Genomic DNA, 22169 nt, shown 5'->3' on the forward strand with positions numbered 1-22169 from the left:
TCTTCTCAGATTGAAGCTGGTTGACTTAGCTAGGTAATCTTACATTAAATAAAGTTCAAGAACAGTAAAGGCGTACCTCTGAATCTCACAGCCAGCTCTGGTCCTTTGCAACAGGTCTTGAGGAGCAATAGATTATTTCTGTCCGCTACCAGTGTCTGGTGTTTTAATAGCCTTGAAGATGCCACAGGTAGTTGGAGTTCGACAACGCTTTAAGCAGTAACACCTAATATGAATCGTACCCACCAAGTGAAATCAAAAGACAGAAGCGAGGAGGTTCGAAGATATATTTGGCAGGCTATCAATATATCATGGATCGACTGATCTAATCTGGTTATAGATTGCAGGGGTTGTTGAGCACGGCGTTCCCACTCTTGATCTGGTGCGGATGCATGACCAAGTGTCTTCAGCTAGGTGAGTCCATTAAAACTAATGTGGTCAGCATTTTATGTCGAAAACTTACAGAGCTATTTATTTTGGGGAGTTATCTACAGCTACAACCTCAAATGGCCTTCTGATCCGTTTCACAGGTGCCCTGGAGCTTGCTCAAAAAGCTGTTGGAAGTGGGTGTTCAGGTAGACTCTATCAAGCGGGATATAATTGCAGTCACAGAAACTTAACTGGCCCAGTCTATAGAGGGTAGGGAACTTGATTTTAAAAGTCCAACATTAGTACGAGCCAAGAGAATCCAGAAAAGTAAAGAAGGAGAAGTAGATCTGCTTGTCAGGAATACTGTCCCATTTGTCATTATTGATAACACATCCTATGAGAGTGAAGCGTGTAAATTAGTTAGTTTCCGCTCGAAATGCAGAAAACATGAGCTGCTGGTTGGCTTGATCCAAATAATCCCTACTATGTCTCACACTGACGCATTACGAAGATGATAACACAAACTTCTATTATATGCCACCCCTAGGAAAAGGTGATCACGTAGTCTAAATGTTTGATTTCCACATAGTTGTTATTAACGAGCATGTGCCAGCTCATTGCAGACCTAACGTCTGTAAAGAAAAATACAAGGTATTATGCACTCAGCATTCTCAGCAGATTGCTCAATAGGGTCAGAGTTTCCCAATGAGACGGCTTCAGACGTATTCAGAAATTTATACCTAAAAGTCACTGCACCCCACGCCCCTTGGATTACGCTGAGGGGTTCAAGAAACTCCACAACGTGTTTCGATAGAGGTTTGCACCCTTCCCCGTAAGAGGCGAGGAATGTGGGAGAAATTTAGGTTATTGGATACTGACGAGACAACATCTTGATATCGAGTAGCTCGAAATAGACGTGCCTCGACCCTAGAAGGTTGTACGAAGAAAACCTTGTTAAGGAACCTATAGAATGCCTTTTACGCTTATATTCTAACATAAAGTAATGGACTAAGAGAAGAGGAACCATTCCATCATTATCAGGAGACAGTAGTGTAGAATTGTTGTTTACTTTGTTATTAGAACTGCTATAATAATGGACTTAATCCTAATTTTATAGATTTGTCATGTTGTAACTGCCTAATCCATAAGATCTTACGTGGAAGTCACATCATTGTCTACCCCGGTTAATTGTACCATAACAATAACCAATATATGATGGAGAACACATTCAGGCTGGAGATAGAAGAATATATTTAATATGAGTGAAAACATGTCATACAGAATGACAATACCTGCAAGGCTGAAACATGTCACCCTATTGGATTCAATTGAATTCATTCTTCCCCCCTTCTACATCGTTGGGTTTTTTTCTGCGTTAAATGATGAATATCTATTTCCCAGTTGTCTTGTGTTCAGCTCTGAGGATTGTGTGGTTAGAGCCTAATGTCACTACAGTAGTACTGCATCGTTAGAGGAGGGCGACTATGGTAACGTTCAGGTATTTTCAAATTACCTTAGCAGTGTATATACAGTATAACCATCCTTCCCTCCAGTTCATCCAGCTCCATACACACAATGGTCGCCGTAACCATGATAGAAATCGATATATTTGGTCTGCTAAATGGGCTTGATATGGGCAATTTCATGGGATCTAATAAAATGAATCCAGGTTGCTAAAAGAACTAGCAAATTTTGTCGCGAATCCCTTAAGTATATGTTTCAATCTATCTGTAACTGGGTGTTGATTACCGAAAGACTGCAGGGATGCTTTAGTTCTATTTCCAAAACAGCTAGGAGACATTAGCCTGTTAACTACCGACCTGTAAACCTAACCAGCGTGGTTGTTAAAATTTCGGAAAAGATTATTCGGAAAGAAGTTAAGTTATATCGAGGTTAGAGATAATTTGCTAATGTGCATAAAAGACTTCCTAGTTGGGTGTCAACAAAGAGTACATGTGAACTCCAAGTTATGTAAGTGGTAAACTGTGCTTGGTGCTGAGCTTCAGGGTACAGTTTTGAGCCAATGCTGTTCCTTCTGTATATAAATAACACTCCTAGTCTCCTATGCTCATCGGTTTAGTTGCATGCTGACGTTGTCAATATATGGATAGCGATAAAAAGTGAAGGTGATAGTTTGGAGCTCGAAAATGACATAGAGAAATCATCTCAGCTGTTGGAGAAACAGCCAGGCGCCGTCGCACTTATGCTATGTATTTACAAAGGAAGAATTCCTAATTGACAACCTCTCAATTCTGGCTCCCTTAGGAAAAAACGATCACGCCGTCATAGCTTTTAGTTTTATCAGCAAGACTGAGCTAAGACATCCCACCAACGACAGGCGCTCAACTTTCAAACGGTTGGATGTGTCAGCTTTACAGGACAATCTACGACAGGTGGATTGGGAATTTCACACTCAACCTTATGTGGATGCTCATTGGGATTTCTTGCTGCACACGATCTTATGTGCTACAAAACAGTCTGTTCCTCAAATGGCCCCAAAAATCTCCACTCAACCTACAGTCATCAAGAACCGCACTCTTCGTTTGCTGAGTCATAAAAGACACTGTAGGGCGGAATACAAACGATCTGATAAGAACGGTGCGTACAGGCAGTGCAAAAGTATGAGGAACATATTCACGAAGGCGATAAGAGAATACAGGCTTCAGTACCAGATATAACATGTCGGTAAGTTTGTCTCTAATCCGAAAAGTTTATTCCGTTATGCAAACACTCTTCGACAGGCCAAAACTGGAGTTTCCCAACTGCTAGGTCCTAATGGCCCCAACGGTAACGACGGTGACGTTACTAACCTTCTGGCTAAACGGTACTCTCGGATATTCCAACCGCCACATATTAGTTATGCTGATGAAAGCTTCATCTGCAACTGCACAGGACTTTCCGAAGTGAACCTGAGCGTTAACTTGATGTACCGGAAACTGCAGCACCTAAGAAAAGACACTACTCATGATCTGGATATGGTTCATTCTGTTATACTGATTGAAGCAGATTCAATCATGGCAACACCGCTGAGCATGATGTTCTCACACTCACTAAGCCGAGGCACACTACCAAAAATTTGGAAGCTGGATCACATCACACCAATTTTCAAAGGTGGTCGACGCAGCGAACCTTCAAGCTACCGACTAGTGGCTCTTCTCTCTATACCTTCAAAAATGATGGAATCCCTGATATGAGACGGTATCCTCAAACGTCTTTTCACTCCAACAGCATGGTTTCAGGAAGGGTCGTTCTTGTATAGCCAACCTGCTGACTGCGGTGGACAGATGGACAACCATCCATGATCGCAAGGGGAAGACTGATGTCATTTACGTTGAACTTTCAAAAGCTTTCGATAGGGTCAACCATATAAGTCTTATCAGTAAGCTCAAACGACTGGGTACCAGGTCACTTCTAATTGATTGGCTCACTTCATATATAAAAAATCGACCTTTTAAGGTCAAGGTGAACTTCACTTTCTATCAGGTTATGGAATGTCTTAGTGGGGTCCCCCAGGGTTCAGCACTAGGACCTTTTCTTCTCTTGATTCATATAAACGATATTCCACAACAGGTATCGTCTGACTTATTACTTTTGTTGATGATATGGAACTTTAAAGAGAGATACGCAACCAAGAGGATATACTGGCACTTCAGGAGGATCTGAATCAATTCCAAAGTTGGGCAGATGACAACAGGCTTTTTTTCACCTTTTTTCAACCCCATTTAAGATATGCCACCGAAAACATATGGAACGGGTGACTTCATTCTGCACCATCATTAAAGCCTCTGATATTCCAGAGGGATATAAGGTTGCGGTTTCTAGAAGCCCCCAACTTGACATGGATCTATTCTCGATCATCATTTGCACGTTGCAACTCAACTGTCATAAAGCGCACCAGCAGTGATACTGACAATACGATTCGTACTAAAGCCATCGACATTCATATCTTATAAAATATCAACCCAGCTGAATAACGTACTACAGTGAAATATTATCTTTTGTAACAATTTGGTCTTGCCTGTAGACTAGCATGCCTCATGTCACAAACTGTTATTTGAGAATAAATTATTATTATCATTATCACTAACGGACTTATCTTTAACACTTCAAAGTGTAAAGTAGTCCATCTGACATATATTGCAGACTACAGTTAAAACTTAAGAAACTCCTCTCCAGAAGTATCCCAAGTTGAAAAATATTTAGGAGTGCTGGTATCCTACTATTTAAAGTCTTACGCTAACTGTGACAAAAATGCCTTTCGAGCAAACCTTGCACTGGTGACATTAAAGCGCAATTTCGGCTAGTTTGACAGAAGAAATTTCCACATAATCTTCAATAGTTTCATTCGTCCCCAATTAGAGTACGGAAACAAAGGATTTCCTCCCTCACTCCAAAAGGATAAGGACACTCTGGAACGTATCCGACGGTGAGCCACGAAATCAGTTCGAGGACTCAAATCCAAGCCTTATGAGGAGCGCTTCTAATCACTAAATTTTTGCCCACTAAACTATAGGCGTCTTGAGGTGACCTTCTAATGGCTTATAGCATCCTTAACACTCCTTGACATCCCCTTAAACACCTACTTGAGTTTAGCCCCAACACAAGACTAAGGAGTAACACCCAGAAACTGGAGACATAGCACTGCAGGACGGACTGTTAACACAACTTCTACTCCTTAGGAGTTGTCAAATTCTGGAATTCGCTGCCGGCTGAGCTAGTCCAAACGACCTCTCAGGAGTCCTTTAAGAGGAAACTTGACATATTTTTAAGGACTAAGGATAGTATCTTACTATTATTCACCAACTTCTTTTTCCCTTTTTATCGTTAATATACCTATGTTCCTGTCTGGAGGTATTGGCGATCCATTGCTACTAGACACAGAAGGCCGTTAAGCGGAAGCCCCTTCTATTCCGTCCACAACTATCTGAACCATTTGAATGGTCTCAAATTTGACAATTTCCAATGAATTCTTTCAAGTTCATTGTGATGCATATTGGTCATTAAGGTACATATATATATACGGGGAATAACCGTGAACTACCTGTTGGACAGACACACAATGACTTGGGAGTCATTGCTAACCAAGACTTTGAGACTATTGCACACTACCGTGAGATAGCCACCAAAAGTTCTAGAGCCATATTGTCAATATGTAGGGCCTCTGACCATGTCGATGCCAAAACCTTTTTGACTTGGTGAACAGTATTCATTCGTCCTAAACATGAGCACTACATAAAAATGGCTAGTCCCTGTCTAAAGGGAGACAATGAACTGTTGAAACGGTTCAAGCAGATTCTCGGAACAGCAAAGCTCCCGTATGATAATGGACCAGCCAAACTAAACCTATTTCCATTGCTATATCGAAGAACTACAGGCGACTTGATCATAGTTTTCAAAAAACTCTTAGTGACAAATTTTCATCTGGTATGCCCTTGTCTTTCTAAACAGGAAATCTAAAAGGACACTCTAAAAACGTTCACAAGCCCAGAACAAATTACGTGTCAGCTGACCATCGATATTCACACCAAATCACCAACGAATGGAACTCATTACATCAACACGTGATTGAAGCTCCATCTGTCAGCGCTCTAAAAAGAAACTTGGACCAACTGAGAGACCACTATCACTAGAACTAACACAAACCACCTAGCCTCCTGTCCTTCCCAAACTGAAATAGCTCTAGGTCATTTAAATACCGCAAGATTCGAGAACATCGCACGCCTTGCAATGAATTGTACTAACGTGGGCCAAATAGCTGGCCTTCGATATGGATTCTACAGCCCTGATGAAATCAAAAGGTTGTCAGTTCGCAAGGTAACAAATGACCTGGCTTTCGACAAATTTACTGGTCGTGGAGTAGATGGAGGGCTTCATGACGTAAATTTCGGTAAAATATCAACATACTACTCATTGATATTTCATAGGGGTCATTGGCTACAGTGAGACCTGTGCACACTGCGGCATGGATTTTACAGATTGTCCGGGTCACTGTGGCCATATTGAGTTTTCGAAACCAGTATTCAACCCTTTCATGTTTGATGTATTGTACAAAGTAAGTGCACGTTGTTTATGTTTAATTCTTCAAGATTGTGAAGTCTTTCTGCTTTGGGTGTTTTCGCTTATACAGTGCAGAGTATCTTGCTTCAGCCTTATATCTACTTGGAGCACCAGGTAAGTGTATCTCATATAATGAAATTAATGCTCTTAGTCAGTAAGCTTCCCGGCAAACTGAAAGCTCTTGAAATTAAAGAGTTGGAAGGGTTATCAGGCGATGATTTGCGCCAAGTGGCGATTAGAAACTTAGCTACAAGGCCCCGTGCCCCTTGTAAGTTGTGCGGTAGCGGGTCTTGGGGTCTAAGGCACATTAGTAAACAACAGTTAGTTCTCCACCCAATATCTATTGCTGGCGGTAACCGTTCAAAGGCAAGAATGAAAGAGTAAGTTATAGATTTCATTTCTTACCAATGTCTAGTAATCTTTAAGGTTATTAAAAATGATGATTATTAGACCCAATGTGAGCGCATCGACGTTGAACACTAAAATACTACGGGTTTAAGCAAACACACTTCGCTTCACAAACAGTATTTGAGTCAAAAGACGAGGGTATATGTTAAATACCAGAATGTTCAAGCTCATAAACGTAGAGTACATCCGACCCTTTTACAATCGATTCAGAGCCGTTCCATATTGGTTCTTTTATATCTAATCCTTATCATTCCGAGGATTCTGCCTGATAAATATTTCATCCAGATTATTTACATCAAATGCTGTTGAGCTTATGAACCACTTTGGTCTTGTTACATGTAGTTTCTCCAAACTTAACCCCACCTTAAACAGCATCTCAACGAGTCAGGTAGTGATTAAAGATGCCAAACACAAAACATCCATCAATCAGTATAGATTCACGATTCTGTTGGCCCAAATATCACCGTAGCTTAGAACTCAAAACACTACCAGTTCTTCATCTTGTCGTCCTAAACTACAGTAGTAATACTGCGATTATTCCTACTACTAAATGCTTATTATTTTCACATCTTCCTTTGCAATGGTTGTCACAAGTATGGATTTACTGAGAGTAAAATGTATATTTCCTTTTGAGTCTCTTAGGTGTGTTTTGGGTACCAGAAGCAGTAGACATTGACAGACAACGGACTGGCGGTACTCATTCCTAGGGAGATTTAATCGATGATTACATCTTGGCTAATGCGCTTTCTCAAATATGTAAATTGATTCGTACGATAACTGACATCTGGGTTCGGCTCTGTTATATGCTCTAATTATAGTCATCTGAAAGAAAACTAGAGTAGTATGGCTCAAAATAAGCTAAATTAGTGCAGTTTTTTAATTTTTACTAATCAGTTTCATCCGTTTCTGAGTCGTATTCTCTATGTCCAGTTCACTACTAGCGTGGATATTGTTACCTTGAGTTCCCTGATTTCCACTTATATTAACTTCCTTCTGTTGCGTTGAAGTCAGTTGAAGCAACTCAAACTGATATATTTTTATCAAGCCATAAGTCGCTGTCTCTCCCCGTTTTGTTATCCTAATCAAAACCTGACTGATCAGTCGCTCTAAAATATTAACCAACTGAATCTAGTTACTAGTTTCTTTATAATACAGTTTTCAAATTCGCCAAAATGTAAGAAATAAAATAGTAGGGGTTTAATATGGTACATATAAAAATAGGGGATTTCTGATCGCGACCCAATAAGCTTTACAGATTATGCAATGGTGTATGTTCTCACCCTTTCTATCCAGGTTCAAATATTCATCGGCCGGGTGACCAGTCTTGTTAAAACATCGTTCTTTCTGAAATTCTCTTGCCCTAACATATACTACAGAGACAATGGAAACAAGATGTGTTTCTCTCATTTTCACCTCAAAATAGACTAAAAGTGTACTAATTGGGTCTGATACACTGTAGCGCTAAAGGAATTGTGTTTTCTAAAAACCCACTTCGTCAAGATAATTAGTATCCAGTCATAGGCTAGTTTGTTTGGAATATCTGAAGCACTAAGTCAGTTTAGTTTACGTCTGTCATTTTCAGAAAAGTTGTCTTACTGTCACCAAATTCCATGCTGTTGACTGGGGGTAGTTGCCTATGCAGTTACAGATACAATCTCGGTTAAGCGTCCAAGTAGTTAGATTTCACTGTTTTGCCTCATACTGGATACCCGTTCTGCAGAATTTTATTAACACTACAGACCAGATAATATAGAATCATTCACTACTAAGCGGTCAGTTGTTATGACTACATAAATGTACAAAATTACGTGTCATCACAGTATTGTTGTTTGTACTAACAAAATTTGAGTGTCACTTTCATTCATTAGTTCTAATGGTCATTCAGTTCTAAATTGTGTTCAGACAGCCGTACTAGGTTTATAACTAGTACAGAAGATGTAAGACGTGTTGATGAATCTTTTATTATTGATAAATAATGTTGTTAACGAAACCTGTTAATTTACTTCAAGAGGATGGCTTTGAGTCGGATACTCATTATCGTAACACTAACAGGTTCCCGAGCACAGATCTCATTCCGTAGTTTATTACCCTGAGCTCACTTTTTTAGTACGCCTTTGCCCGTTAATTCATCGGCCCAGTAGTCTCTTGTTTTTCATATTGCTTAATATATACACAGTTCGTTACACTTAGTTGTGTGTGCACATATTTGGGTAATTAGCTGTTTAGTATCATTCAGAAGATAAAAAAGTCTTTTTAATTTACTTCGATTTTGAATATGTACATTTACGCATCACTTTTGAATGTAGAAATATTTAGTAATCAATTTGCATTGATTTACTTTAGGATGGCAGTGTTTAAGATGTTCTCATTGCCAAAGAGACTTTTCACAGTCTCTTTACGTCATTATTGCTTTAAAATCCTCACCATGTATGTAATATTGGATAATCTCTTTCTGTAGGGAATTGGAAGAAGACTGTAGTGACCTTCTTGAAGGTTGCAAAGTAGATGACCAACGCATGGAACAAAAGTTATCTATGTTCATCGATATGTCTGATGGAAGTGAAGTTAGCAAAGCAGAAACTATTTACACGGCAAACTTATCCACTGCTCGGAATATGCTGTCTGAAGCAATAAAAAGTCAACAACACTCCAAAGAAATATGTTTCCCGCCTGGTATGTAAAAATCAATTCTAAAATAATTGTTATAAATTTAAAACAATAAAGCAGTAAGATACAAGGAACCAAGATGAATACTTCATAAAATATTATTGCCGAGTTACAAAGATGTAATATGACAACGTTTATAAAAATTAACAATCAGATACAGCTATAAAAGATTGCCTATTTTTTGCTTTTCATTGTACACTGTACTGTCTCTAAATAACAGAAACGGAGTCTTTTGCAGATAGTTGGTATGTCAGGAAATCAGTAAAAACTTTTCGAAATGTAAATTATTATTTCTGTGGTTTCGTTCTCCAAGCTGGCTGGTCTAATTGGGAAGCTCCCGTTGTTCTTCTAAACGACATCATCAGGATAGACCTCAAGCGGAAGTGAGGCATTTGAATTTTTCCATATATGACCGAAAGATTGTCCTGCCGATCTTGCGGAAACACTAGCTATACATCTGGATAAACCAGAATTATGTGTCCATAAGAAACTATTACAACCTCTTCTACCACGGTCTTAGTTTCTCGTATCTTTTCTTTCTTCATACCTTTCTTTTCTCACAGCCATCTTCTTTCCCCTTATCTTGAACATAGAACTTTTCCCCCATCCATTTCTGTTTCTATGATCCTCTTGATTACAGTTCATTCCAACTTCAACATTTTATCATGTTGAGTCTTCTCTTCCCAGTTATAATTTCCCTATATATCTTCATAGTGATTATTCAAGCTCTTAAAAAATTATCATTAGTTTCCTTAATAAAAATAACGCTTTAATCCCTTTGTTTATTCTACCTGACTGTTATCATGTTTAGCAGAACTTTTATCACAACTACTGTAGTTATTTTCATTTTTAAAAAAAAGATTCAGTATATATTTGTGATTTTATAGCTTTGAAAATGAATTCGCCGAAAAGGGAACTCTTCGCTGAACCAATCTTATTTTGTCTTCATCTTATTGTTAGTAACATTATCAACATTATTACTGAAGCTTCCTTACTCGAACACTATTGGTTAGTCCAAATTTTACAGTGGACTATCATATGCAGTCTTTACTTCAAGTGTAATACCTCAGCACCATCAATCTCTTTATTTTATCTAATCGTAAAAACCCCTAAATGTTTGTTTTCCCGGTTTTTGGACTAAGGCATGACGTTATATAAAGCCGTTGATCTTCATTTTGAACCGTATAATGGGATGCGAACTTCCTGGTCGGGTTATGTGACATAACTAAAAGCAGTTACTGGCTTTCTTCCGTTCTACTGATTTACAGTGTAGCAAGTTGAACCATTACATATTTATTCTAGGTTCGTTGTTTAAGACTGTGTCCGTTGATTTGAATGAACTAGTTCACATACGTTTATTTTATGTATTCGTAACGGTGGAAAGTCATTTGACTGTTACTTGTAATACGATTCTAAGGTTACCGTGTATTCTTACTCATTGTCCTAATTATCTCGATTTTCTTCACCTAATAATATAATTACATGAGTTATTCCCTCTGAGCTCTATAGACGAGTTTATTCTTTTTACCATGGATGCAAGCGTCTTTCAGTATGTAAGATTTGATATTCATGTGCATCATTTTTTTGTTTATTCATAATTCAAACGTTCTTAGTAACATTTCGACGTTTTCTATTATTTAAGAGATGATCCGTATAATGCTGAGGTGTCTCTGGGCCCATGACGGGGATCTTTTAGTACTATTATTTCCTATGCTTAAAGCTGCAAGATTAAACCACACATTTCCTACCGACGTATTTTTTATGGATAATGTTCTGTTGTCTCCTTCTCTTTGTCGTTGGGTAAGAAGTTTATCTTGAGTGTTGACTCTTCAATGTAGTATAATGTCCATACCCTGTTTCTAAGTATATACATAAATATTTGTTAACAGGACTGTTTCTTTTCTGCCCTTTAACTTATCTAAAATTTACAAAAACCGAAGACCGACTAATTCCTTAGTAGTTATATTTATACCACCCTTTTATAAAAGGATCCCTAGGATGTTTAATTCACTAAAATACTAACATATGCACACACAACATCTAAGGGATTTGTAGTTGAAGCTAGTAATCCTGATTAGCTGGCTATCTTCTTTTATTGTTTAAGTATAACTTTGTGCTAATGGTGTCCGGAAACATAATGAATTCCTTATAATTAAATCATTTCACTCGGGGAATCCAATATTATCAAAATCAACTTCCTGATTTACAAATTTCCACCACAATATATGTCTTTCTTAGAACACTGTATTATAGTGTAAGGTCTAATGTTCCTGGCTAATTATAAATTTATTGTTTTGTTCAAACATTGAAAAAGTCTATAGAGGATGGTCGCGCAACGTCGTGGATTGGCTAACTTTAGACCATAACTTTGTTGGATACTAACTCAGTGGTCTAGAGGTTAAGTGTTCGCGTGCAAAATCTAAGGTATTGGGCTCGATTACCAAGTGCGGAATCGTGGATCACGCCCATATACTCGAACAAAACGGCCGCCCAGTGATTCCAGGTTTTCAATGGTGGTCTAAGTTAGATCGCCTCATGATTTCAATGAAATTCAACAGTCTTCACTACCCCATACTGAAAATTCAAGAATCATGTTCTAGTATTGGATCTGCGTATTCCATAACATCGGTAAATCCCTGTAAACTCTAGTAGTGGCATACTTTGTGCTCACTTTAACCTAAATTTCAATAGTCACAGGCCGAATTTTAGAAAGCCGATAGGTACTTCTCTGTGTGATAATAATGAAGCTGATTTATCACCCTAAATATTAGATGGAATTTCGGTTGTTGTCTTTGTATTGCATTTGATTCGATGAAGCGGAGTATACTAATTTTTTATTTCAGCCACGGCATGTTGGGAATTTGGTTTATGAGCATCCGGAAACTGCTGTTTATGTCCGTATTGTAAAACGAGCCCAATGTTTACACAATATCGTAGAGTTTATCCGTCAACGCAATGAAGTGAGCAATTCTGCTGATGTAAATAAACCTCCAGAACCAAAGTCCACAACTAGTGATGGTGATCTGATTGATGATGCACAATCAGATGGTGCACTTAAACTTGCAACTGTGCTTCTTCAAGCAGCTGTTAATGGAATATACGATATGAGTATGGCAATCACACCTCTAGGACTAGAGTCCAGAAGTGGAATCAGCAGTAACGCAGTTCGACTACCCGGCCTAAGACAACGTTTAGAAAGAAAAGAAGGTCTCTTCCGTATGCACATGATGGGAAAACGTGTTAATTTCGCATGCCGTTCTGTTATTAGTCCGGATCCGAATCTCAGTGTTACTGAGGTGAGTTTTTATCTCATCTAAATTCATTTCATGAACTATTAATTTAAGCCTTAGTTACCGGTATCTTGTATGAGCCATGAATTCTTTATTGAAATATAATTACGAGCCAATCACTAATAATACGAGGTAGTGTTAGTCTTCCTAATATTTCCAAATACTATTACGTTATACAGCCTTCCTTATTTCCTGTGTTTTATCAGTCTCAATATATTTTAGAACGTTTTCAACAAATGCTATCTTGTAGAAAGTTATCAGTTAGTATGATCTTTTTTCTTTACATTCAGCAAGTTTTTAAAACAATTGTCTCTTAACTTCATTTCACCCACTAATCAGAAGTATTTTGCTGTTCAATATCCACAAAAGCTAATTTTAAGAGTATTATTCCTATATTAAGTAACTCAGCAATCCTAGTTATCATATTTTCCTATCAAAAACAATTTTTGTGTAGTTCACACTTGACCAAAATATGAGATATGCATAATATCATTCCTATCCTAATTTCGTATATCTTTGTATCACTTATGTTTCACTTACCACTGACCTTTATTGAGATCTTGGGAAGTTTTGATGTTTCTGTGAGCGTTTATTGAAATGATTTATTCTCCAGTACGGTCAAGTTCTTTGACTCTGTGACTTAGTGACTTAAACACTCTACTTTCATTTATTGGATGATAGGTTCGAATTGCGCTCTACCTACTTCAGTTCAACTCACTGGGCAGTATTTCCAGCCTTCATACCATAGGTATAACTCAAAGCCTAATATTTAAACTGGGGTAGTCTGCTAAGTTGTATTAACATTGGTTTATTATGGTTTATATGTATAATTTCCATATTTCAAACCATCTCCTTCAATACTCCTCTTTTTTCTAAAGAATATGGGTGATCCAAGGTAGCTTATATGTATTTTACTTTTTCCATCAGCACATCTAAACATGTACAAGTATATATATATATCACTTGATTTGGTTTTTGAGGTATCAAACAATGGTTTTTAGGCAGTGGAATTACAGTCAATAGTATACTGGGCGAGTGGCCCCCCAAGAAAACCATCTGCTTCAGTTTAGGCGCCCGAGTAGTATCTCCGCCCTCACGTAAATCGAATGACTCGCATGGAGTATACATAATTGGTACCTCCTTGTATAAATGTTTATGCGTTTAAATAAATAAATGATATGCTATGTGATATTCGATTTCATGCCTCTACGCTCTCCTTTTGTTGAATCCCAGTCATGCTTCTCATTGTTTATGGCTATTTAATTGATTTGGGTGAAATCATAACACATTCATTTTCAATATTGTTGCATATTCAAAACGTCTGTACTTTTTACAATGCTTATTACCGACCTAGTTGTTATTTACGCAGTAAGTGGACCTCTGCTTTACTTCACAGAGCTTTTAATACCACAAACATCGTATGTATTTCCTTTATTTTCGGGATTTATGTAACTACATTTTACAATGATTTAAGTAATGCGTCTTTGTAACAAAGTGCAAGTTTGTGTACTCAGTTTTGAACCATACGTTTTACTTGAGAGCTCAAGCGGAGTAGGTAAGAATGAGTTCCAACTCCGCGACTTTTAATATTTGGTGTTATGCAATAAAATAATGCATAATTCTTCTCTACTCAGAAAGTCTTTTTATAATTAAATAATATAATCCGTATTTGATTTTGGTGGAATAGTTGGAATCCAAGACGTACACTCTCGGTATTAATAAATTTGTTTGCATTGAATATGGTGCCTAATAGATGATGTTATGTACCTTAAGCCTTTTTGCTAATCATTGGTTATTGCTCACTATAAGCTATAGTATAATAGTGTAGTATAATAATATTTCCCTTGTACAAATTTGCTGCAAGTGTCAAACAGATAGAAATAAAAGAATATACGATATTTTTAATTTTGTCTATCAATGTCCATAATATTCAGCTGTATACGCTTGTAAATTATCTACTCATCATATACTTCATATTATATATTGAGATAATTTAACACATTTTATTAACTAATTAACTGTTTCCTTATCAATATTTAGGTTGGAGTACCGTTATTTTTCGCATTCCGTTTAACATTCCCAACACCAGTAACAAAATTCAATTTAGTTCATTTACGTCAATTAGTAATGAATGGACCAAATAACTATCCAGGAGCTACAAGTATTCAGTTTTCAAATGGTATCATTACTATGCTGCCGCCAAACGATACTCCACAGGCTAAAAAAAAACGTGAAATGTTAGCTTTGCGGTTAAAACCACTTATTTCGGGTAAAGATAACATACCTATCGTTGTAAGTAACATGTTCTTTTTTCTAAAGAAAAATATTCATTCCACTGTTTCTATCCAATAGTATACAATACATTTTGCATTACATTTTCTCAATTTTACTTCAATTCTTCCCAGGTTAATCGTCATCTACTTGATGGTGATATGCTTATTATGAACAGACAACCAACCCTTCATCGGCCTTCAATGCAAGCACATCGTGTTCGAATAATAAAGTGTTCTGGAGCAAAGACTCTCCGATTACACTATTCAAATTGTAAAGCTTACAATGCAGATTTCGATGGGGACGAAATGAATGGTCATTTTGTTCAAAGTTATGCAGCAAAAGCTGAACTTGAAACATTAGGTAAACTAATCACTTAACTTTGTTCTGATCTGATCTGCAGTACTATCAAGTTTTGGTAAATTTGGATTGTGGCTAGCAGTGTCATCCAGGACCCGCGGTTCGTCAGTTGGATGTACTTGCAACCCAGTGTTGATGTTCACACCCGGACTCAACATTAGGATCTTGGTACATTCGGTTAATAAGTTACAAATAGAACGAACGCGCATCCTGGATTTCACTAATAGCCACAGCCCAACTTTATTAAGACTTGTGTTTAAAATACAGTATTAAGGTAATCCCCTCAGGATTTACTTATGCCAATAAAGACTGATCAATTTCAAGAAAACTGGTAATCGTGTACATACCACATTTGATCAGTGTGACTTGCTTACGGTGTTAGTTCTAATTTAATGGTTTTTGATTTATGAGAATGTATTTATTGATCCCTGGTATGATATAAGTTATCTACGTAGATCTCGTAATACAATAGTCTTTTGTTATACATTAGTTTAGTTTAGTTTAAATTATTTCACTAAATAGACTATCGCTTACTTACATTCAGAAACACTAGTTTCGTATGTTTCTTTTTTTTTCAAAAGTCGTCAGTTATGTTTCAATTTAGACTCGAAAAGGTGCGAACCAATTTTTTGATTGAATCTTCATTCAATGAACTTCTTCCCATCATTTATTATTGACAACTATCTCCAAATTTTAAAAGAAATTCACTCATTATCCGTGTCCACTGCCAAAACTTGTTTCTTCCATAATCTGTAATGATTTTTTATCGTGTTATATCTTTTCAGAAAGCATTTCCTACTGATATTTGTTTATTTATGCTCATTGTTTTATGTTATTATTATTTATTGAATTTGTGTTTAGCTTCTGTTCCACATCAATATTTAGTACCTAAAGATGGAACACCACTTGCTGGGCTTATACAGGATCATGTTATAGCAGCAGTTAAATTAACAATGCGTGATCGGTTTTTCGAGCATGCTGATTATTTGGATCTTGTATATCATGCTCTTCGACCTTTATTTGCTATAAACAGACAAACATCTTCGGGCCCACCATCTATTATAACAGTTAAACCTGCAATATGTTGGCCGAAATGTCTCTGGACTGGAAAACAAGTACTTTGATCTATATAATGCTTTTAGCACGTTTTTTGTATTGATTTCCCCCCTCCTATTTCATCATCATTTAAACCATTCATGTTACTATTTACAAATTTACTTGTCAGCTTTACAAAGGTTTCAATATTACTTGATAAGTCTCATTTTGACGGAGCTGGTGTACAATTATTGTTAACTTGATAACTGACAACTAAACAATGATTCATCAGATTACTAATTTAGGATAAGCACACCCTTATTGTCTACAGTAATATATTCAATTTTGTTAATAATTATATGAAGAATTAAGTGACCTTTATTTAGTAGAAGTTTAATATATTATTATCTCTGGATGATATTATTCACTTTCGAATTCTAGAAACTCCTCTAACGCCTCTGATAAATATTAGCTATCTGTGCAATTCCGTCATGTTATTCAAGATGTTAAATCTATAAAAAAAATCACTTGACTGTTATTTTTGGAAATTTGGATTTAATCTTTTTTTGCGCCAATAAGTCTTCACTGCAAGAAGAAGCAAATGTGTATCTTAGTTATTTGGTATATTTGAATTATTTTTTTGGTCGCTTTCAATATGTTACGGGCATCAAATATAACTGAACAAGCATATCTGCTCGTCTAATAATAACAAAGGTGAGATCGACTTGGTCAGTATATGCTTTGAGATGGTATCAATATGTTGTTTCATTTAGTAAGAAATGACAGTCGACTCACTGACATCACTCAGTGATTATGTAGTCGTAAATAACTTAGAACCAAGTGGGTGATCTCATCACGCTTGATAAGATAAAAACGCTACCAATACGTTCAGATGATTATCTAATATTTATATTTTTTCTCTTTTTCAGGTTATTTCAACATTGTTAATAAATCTCACACCTTCAGGTTTATTACCACTAAATGCTACCCTTTTAGGTCGACGAACTAAAGCTGAACTTTGGTCTGGAGTTGCTCCCGGTGAACCAACACCATTATCCGATGTAGATTTAGTTATATGTGATGGTTATCTTGCATCTGGCATGTTAGACAAATCACATATCGGTTCAAGCAGTACAGGTTTGATACATTGTGTATATGAAGCATATGGTCCTGAATCTGCTTCATGTTTATTAAATGGGATTAGTTTACTAGCCAATAGGTTTTTAAAATTCATTGCCTTCACAATGGGTTTGAAAGATATTTTACTTTCACATAGAGCAGATGAAGAAAGACAACGTCGTTTCAGTAATCTTAAAGATCTTGGCCTCTGTGCTTTTGCAGACACATTCAGTTTAAAACCAGACGAACTAACCGAACATAATGTGAAACGTTTATATCGTCATGCACAATTCCCTTCATCTACTGACCAGTCTTCTCAAAAGCGTCTTGCTCAGTTGGACATGGCAATTAAAGATCGACTAAAAAGGGCGCAAGATGCAGTATGTGACTCTGCGATCCCAGGAGGCTTATATGTCGGTTTTCCAGAGAATAATTTACAACTCATGGTTCATGTTGGTGCTAAAGGTGGTATGGTAAGCAAGCGTTTAAATTTTTATTACATGCCATAAATACCCAGTTCATTGTAAAATAAAGCTAGAAACAGTGATTAAATTGTCTTCGTGGATTTTATACTCGTTAAAAAAGGGCAATCAACAAGTATATAGGAGTTTTTATACAGAAAGTACAAATATCGGGCTAAGGATATCTCAAAACATTTACAAATGTCAATGTTCGCAAGTTACTTTCGATGATAACAGTTGAGTAAAATTTGCAAACAATGCTCAGGCTACTTTTAAATAGATAGTAGTAGTTTCACAGATTGAAATCATGAGTCAGTTGAAGCTAGACCACCATAGAAAACCTGGAAGCACTGGACGGCCGTTTCGTCCTAATATGGGACTCCTCAGCAGCTCGCATCCATGATCCCGCACACCGCGGGGTTCGAACCCAGGACCTACCGGTTTCGCGCGCGAGCACTTAACCGCGGGGTGCGGGGTGGTGGATGCGCGTTGCTGAAGAGTCCTGTACTATGACGAAACGGCCGTCCGGTGCTTCCAGGTTTTCCATGGTGGTCTAGCTTCAAATGACTCACGATTTCAATCTGTGGAATTTCTAAAATCTCCACCAACCCCTTCAAATAGTAGTAGTGTTAAATGACAAAAGTTTGGTGGAATTTTGAAATTTTTCCGATGGTACTCTATAATATTCTGAAAATTTTGTTGATAATATTCTGGTATCTAGGTGCTACAACTTTCTTTTGCTAAAAGTAATATCCACGACTTCTGAAACTTAACTTTTGTACAGCAAATTTTGTTTATGCTTCGAGCTGATCCTATGACTAAATTAATTTCTAATTTTGCTGTTCAGATATTGATAATCGATATCTGTTTGAATACTTTTGTTATTTGTACGCTTCCTTCCCTATGTTTTACTATGCCAGACCACTTTAAATAGTTTTTTCCCCATCTTCACTGTGTTCTCAAAAGTTTATCTTTAATTTTATCCATTTTTTATTTTTATTTATCATTTATTTCAAAGGTTAATGCTCAACAAATGTCTGTCGCTCTTGGTCAGATTGAATTAGAAGGTCGTCGTGTCCCACTAATGCTAAGTGGCAAAACACTACCTTCATTTCCACCTTACGATGTTCGTCCACGTGCTGGTGGTATGTGTACTGCTCGATTTCTCACTTCACTACCTGCACAAGAGTTGTTTTTCCACTCGATGGCAGGTAGAGATGGTCTTGTTGATACAGCTGTAAAAACTAGTCGATCAGGTTACTTACAGAGGTCAGCTATTAAACATCTAGAGGTTAGTTTTCTATATGGACTACAATAACTCATCACTTTGCTTATTTAAGGTAATCTTACACAATCTGTAAAATTCTGTGTGCTAGTTCCTATTATCCAGTAGTGATTAATAGCTAACAGTTCCTCAAATTTAGCTTCTTTTTCGTGATATTTAGGTGAAAAGTCACTATACAGAGAAAAAATAAGGAATCAGAGTTGATTCAAGACTACTAGTTCTGGTTGACGCATCGTTGGTTTAGCACAGGGACAAGGTTATAGAAGTAGGTATTCTGATGGGCGATTTTGTCACGTGATAATTGACGAGCCAAAGGATATAACAGTTCCTCCAATTGTCCAGTGCTTCTTTAGTTTCAGTCTCATCTTGGAAACCACCAGGTAGTGATCTGAAGCTATGTCAGTTGCTGTCCCAGTTCTCACGTCTTCTATTGACCTGAATTTTTTTACTGATGTAAATATGATCTATCTGGTTCTCTGTAGTGTGATCCACTGGGACCCATGTCGCTTCATGTATGCGTTAATGGGGGAATATTGTGCCACCTACAACCATTTTGTTGAATGTATATAAATTTGCGAATCTGTCACCATTCTCGTTTCTTTCTCCCAGTCAGTCATGTCGTCTCATGATATCTTCACACCCATTGTTGTCCATTTCGACCTTGACGTTTAGGTCTCCCGTCAGGATGGCCATAGTCGTTTTCTACGGGACGAGATTACTGACCACCTTCCTCCTTTACCCGGGTCGGGACCGTCAGAAACCCTAGAGGGGCTACATGTGGTTATTAATTCACCACTATAAGATGAAATTGTAAAGATAAATGACAAGGAAGTAAAAGTAGTAACAATGTTGGTGGTAGTAGAAAAGATTACACATAGAAAATCTAATTCGATAAGGATTAATAGGCTCCCATAATAAAAAAGCACGAAATCTAATGAAAGGCAAATATCGCATATATCTATGGTATTCCAATTGATTCAGAGCTATGTCAATCAACGTATCCAGCATTTGGATACGATAATCCTACAGAATCATGATCTAAGATTACTTTCACCAACAAGTTGTTCATTTTACAGCTTACTATTCATCTCTTTCACTTAATGTCGGTTATTCATATTTATAAATTTCGTTTTCTTTATTATTTATACACGAACACACTTTCCACAGGATTTAAGCATAAGTTATGATGGAACAGTGAGAGATTCAGGATCTAATATAATTCAATTTCGATATGGAGACGATGGAGTGGATGTATGTCAAGCTGGATTTTTACAACCTATTGGTTTACATTTCTTTGCTGATAATGTAAATCTAATGAAAATGCGTTGGCATTCTGATAAAATCAATACTGATAATCCAGCATATGCTCATTTGTTTGAAAAAAACACACTTCCTAAACCTATACAAATAATGGCAGACCAAGTTGGTGTTAAGAGACAATGTGTACGTTTAAAGTATAATTCAATAGTATTGTTATGAATTGTTTTTTGCAAATTTGTGCATTCAACTTTCAAAGGTCGATAACATAATACTTTGATTGTTCTGACTTATGACATCAATTATTATTCGGATGATAATGAAACATACTCAATTCTCTCTTATAGAAGACTTATTCATTTGATATTGTCTTATTTTACTCACGGTACATAGTTTTTAATGGTGTTTTTAGTATAAGTTTGTACGTAAATTATTAAGTGTATTGTCGACGTTTGTGTGGATCCATCTGTGATCATCTATTCTATTATTAACGCTTGGATTATAGTAGCTAAACAAAATAACAAATACATAGTTAGGAAATATAGGTATGTATCATTTCATAGACAAAGTGAATGACTTGTTTTTCATTACCATATAAGAGTTGTCAATATAACTGCTTTTTGAGTTCACTTGTATAATGAATAAGATTTCTGTTTCTGATATGAAGGACAAGATCTCAGCTCATTGGAAATTGAATGGTCTGGACAATTTTTATCATCCAGCCGCTTGTACTATGTAATCATGTTTATTTTCTTATTAGCATATATGTAAACATGTTATTTTGTTAAAATAAAATCATATTTTGGCCATTAGTTTGGTCTTATATCAGTTTAATTGGAGGCCTTACACCAATAATTTGGTCTAATGAACTGCCATCGCTTATCCAGATAGCATCATCGTCTATTATCAACCAATCAATCAATATTGTATCCATTAATTTAACCATCAAATTCTTAAATGTTTGTTCATTAAATTATAAAATCTATTCTATAGAATTGTGTAGGCAAATTATTTAAACTTAGAATAACGTAAAGATTATAACAACAACAGTATATCGATATTTTGATAATACGATTAGTAGGGAACCATTAAATACCGATGCTAAAGTTCTCAAAACAATAATACAGTATGAATATTTTGTAAATGTGTAACATCTACTGTGAAAGGAGTTTCGCACCCATTCTAATCTAATGTAATATACAATAGAAAATTGCAATTTTAGTGTTTTGTTCACTTCTCAGTTTTTGTTCCTAATAGATATCAATGAGAAAAAAGTATACTCAATCTTTAATGAGCAGTAAAACAGATCGCTTTTAACGTTATTGTTGATCCATACTGTGTACTTTATGTTGATTCAGCACTAGAAACAATGAATATCCTTTTTTATGACTGTACAAATTGAGAAATAACCAATGACTCGTGTTTGTTTTAAGGTTGTTCCAGTTTGTTTTTGTAATCATATTACATTGATTAATTTATTTCCATATTTTAATGCTAGCCTTCAAAACTGTGTACCATCATATTAAGTTATATTATTTATGATATGAGGTTAATTTATTTGTAAAAGGTCATCTTGACTTTAATTTTCACTTC

At 36.5% G+C, this 22169-nt stretch overlaps 1 protein-coding gene across 2 annotated transcripts in view; it reads left to right on the plus strand.

Moving 5' to 3' along the window:
• The window catches only part of POLR1A_1 (DNA-directed RNA polymerase I subunit RPA1), a 41547-nt gene that overhangs the window by 1873 nt on the left and 17505 nt on the right, over positions 1 to 22169 (plus strand). The window contains exons 5-22 of one of the 2 annotated variants that reach the window (XM_012937296.3): positions 3606 to 3936; positions 4726 to 4792; positions 5372 to 5476; positions 5570 to 5790; positions 5827 to 5927; positions 6069 to 6253; positions 6291 to 6418; positions 6453 to 6537; positions 6575 to 6803; positions 9290 to 9504; positions 11141 to 11298; positions 12342 to 12794; positions 14829 to 15080; positions 15194 to 15422; positions 16281 to 16534; positions 17384 to 18046; positions 19053 to 19325; positions 20487 to 20762. In XM_012937296.3, coding sequence (XP_012792750.3) covers positions 3606 to 3936; positions 4726 to 4792; positions 5372 to 5476; positions 5570 to 5790; positions 5827 to 5927; positions 6069 to 6253; positions 6291 to 6418; positions 6453 to 6537; positions 6575 to 6803; positions 9290 to 9504; positions 11141 to 11298; positions 12342 to 12794; positions 14829 to 15080; positions 15194 to 15422; positions 16281 to 16534; positions 17384 to 18046; positions 19053 to 19325; positions 20487 to 20762 — 4225 coding nt within the window. Of the gene's footprint in view, positions 1 to 3605; positions 3937 to 4725; positions 4793 to 5371; positions 5477 to 5569; positions 5791 to 5826; positions 5928 to 6062; positions 6254 to 6290; positions 6538 to 6574; positions 6804 to 9289; positions 9505 to 11140; positions 11299 to 12341; positions 12795 to 14828; positions 15081 to 15193; positions 15423 to 16280; positions 16535 to 17383; positions 18047 to 19052; positions 19326 to 20486; positions 20763 to 22169 lie in introns of those variants that run through there. The other variant, XM_051213259.1, reaches the window with a different exon arrangement.

The sequence above is a fragment of the Schistosoma haematobium genome, chromosome 3, assembly GCF_000699445.3.
Source record: "Schistosoma haematobium chromosome 3, whole genome shotgun sequence".
Lineage (NCBI taxonomy): Eukaryota > Metazoa > Platyhelminthes > Trematoda > Strigeidida > Schistosomatidae > Schistosoma > Schistosoma haematobium.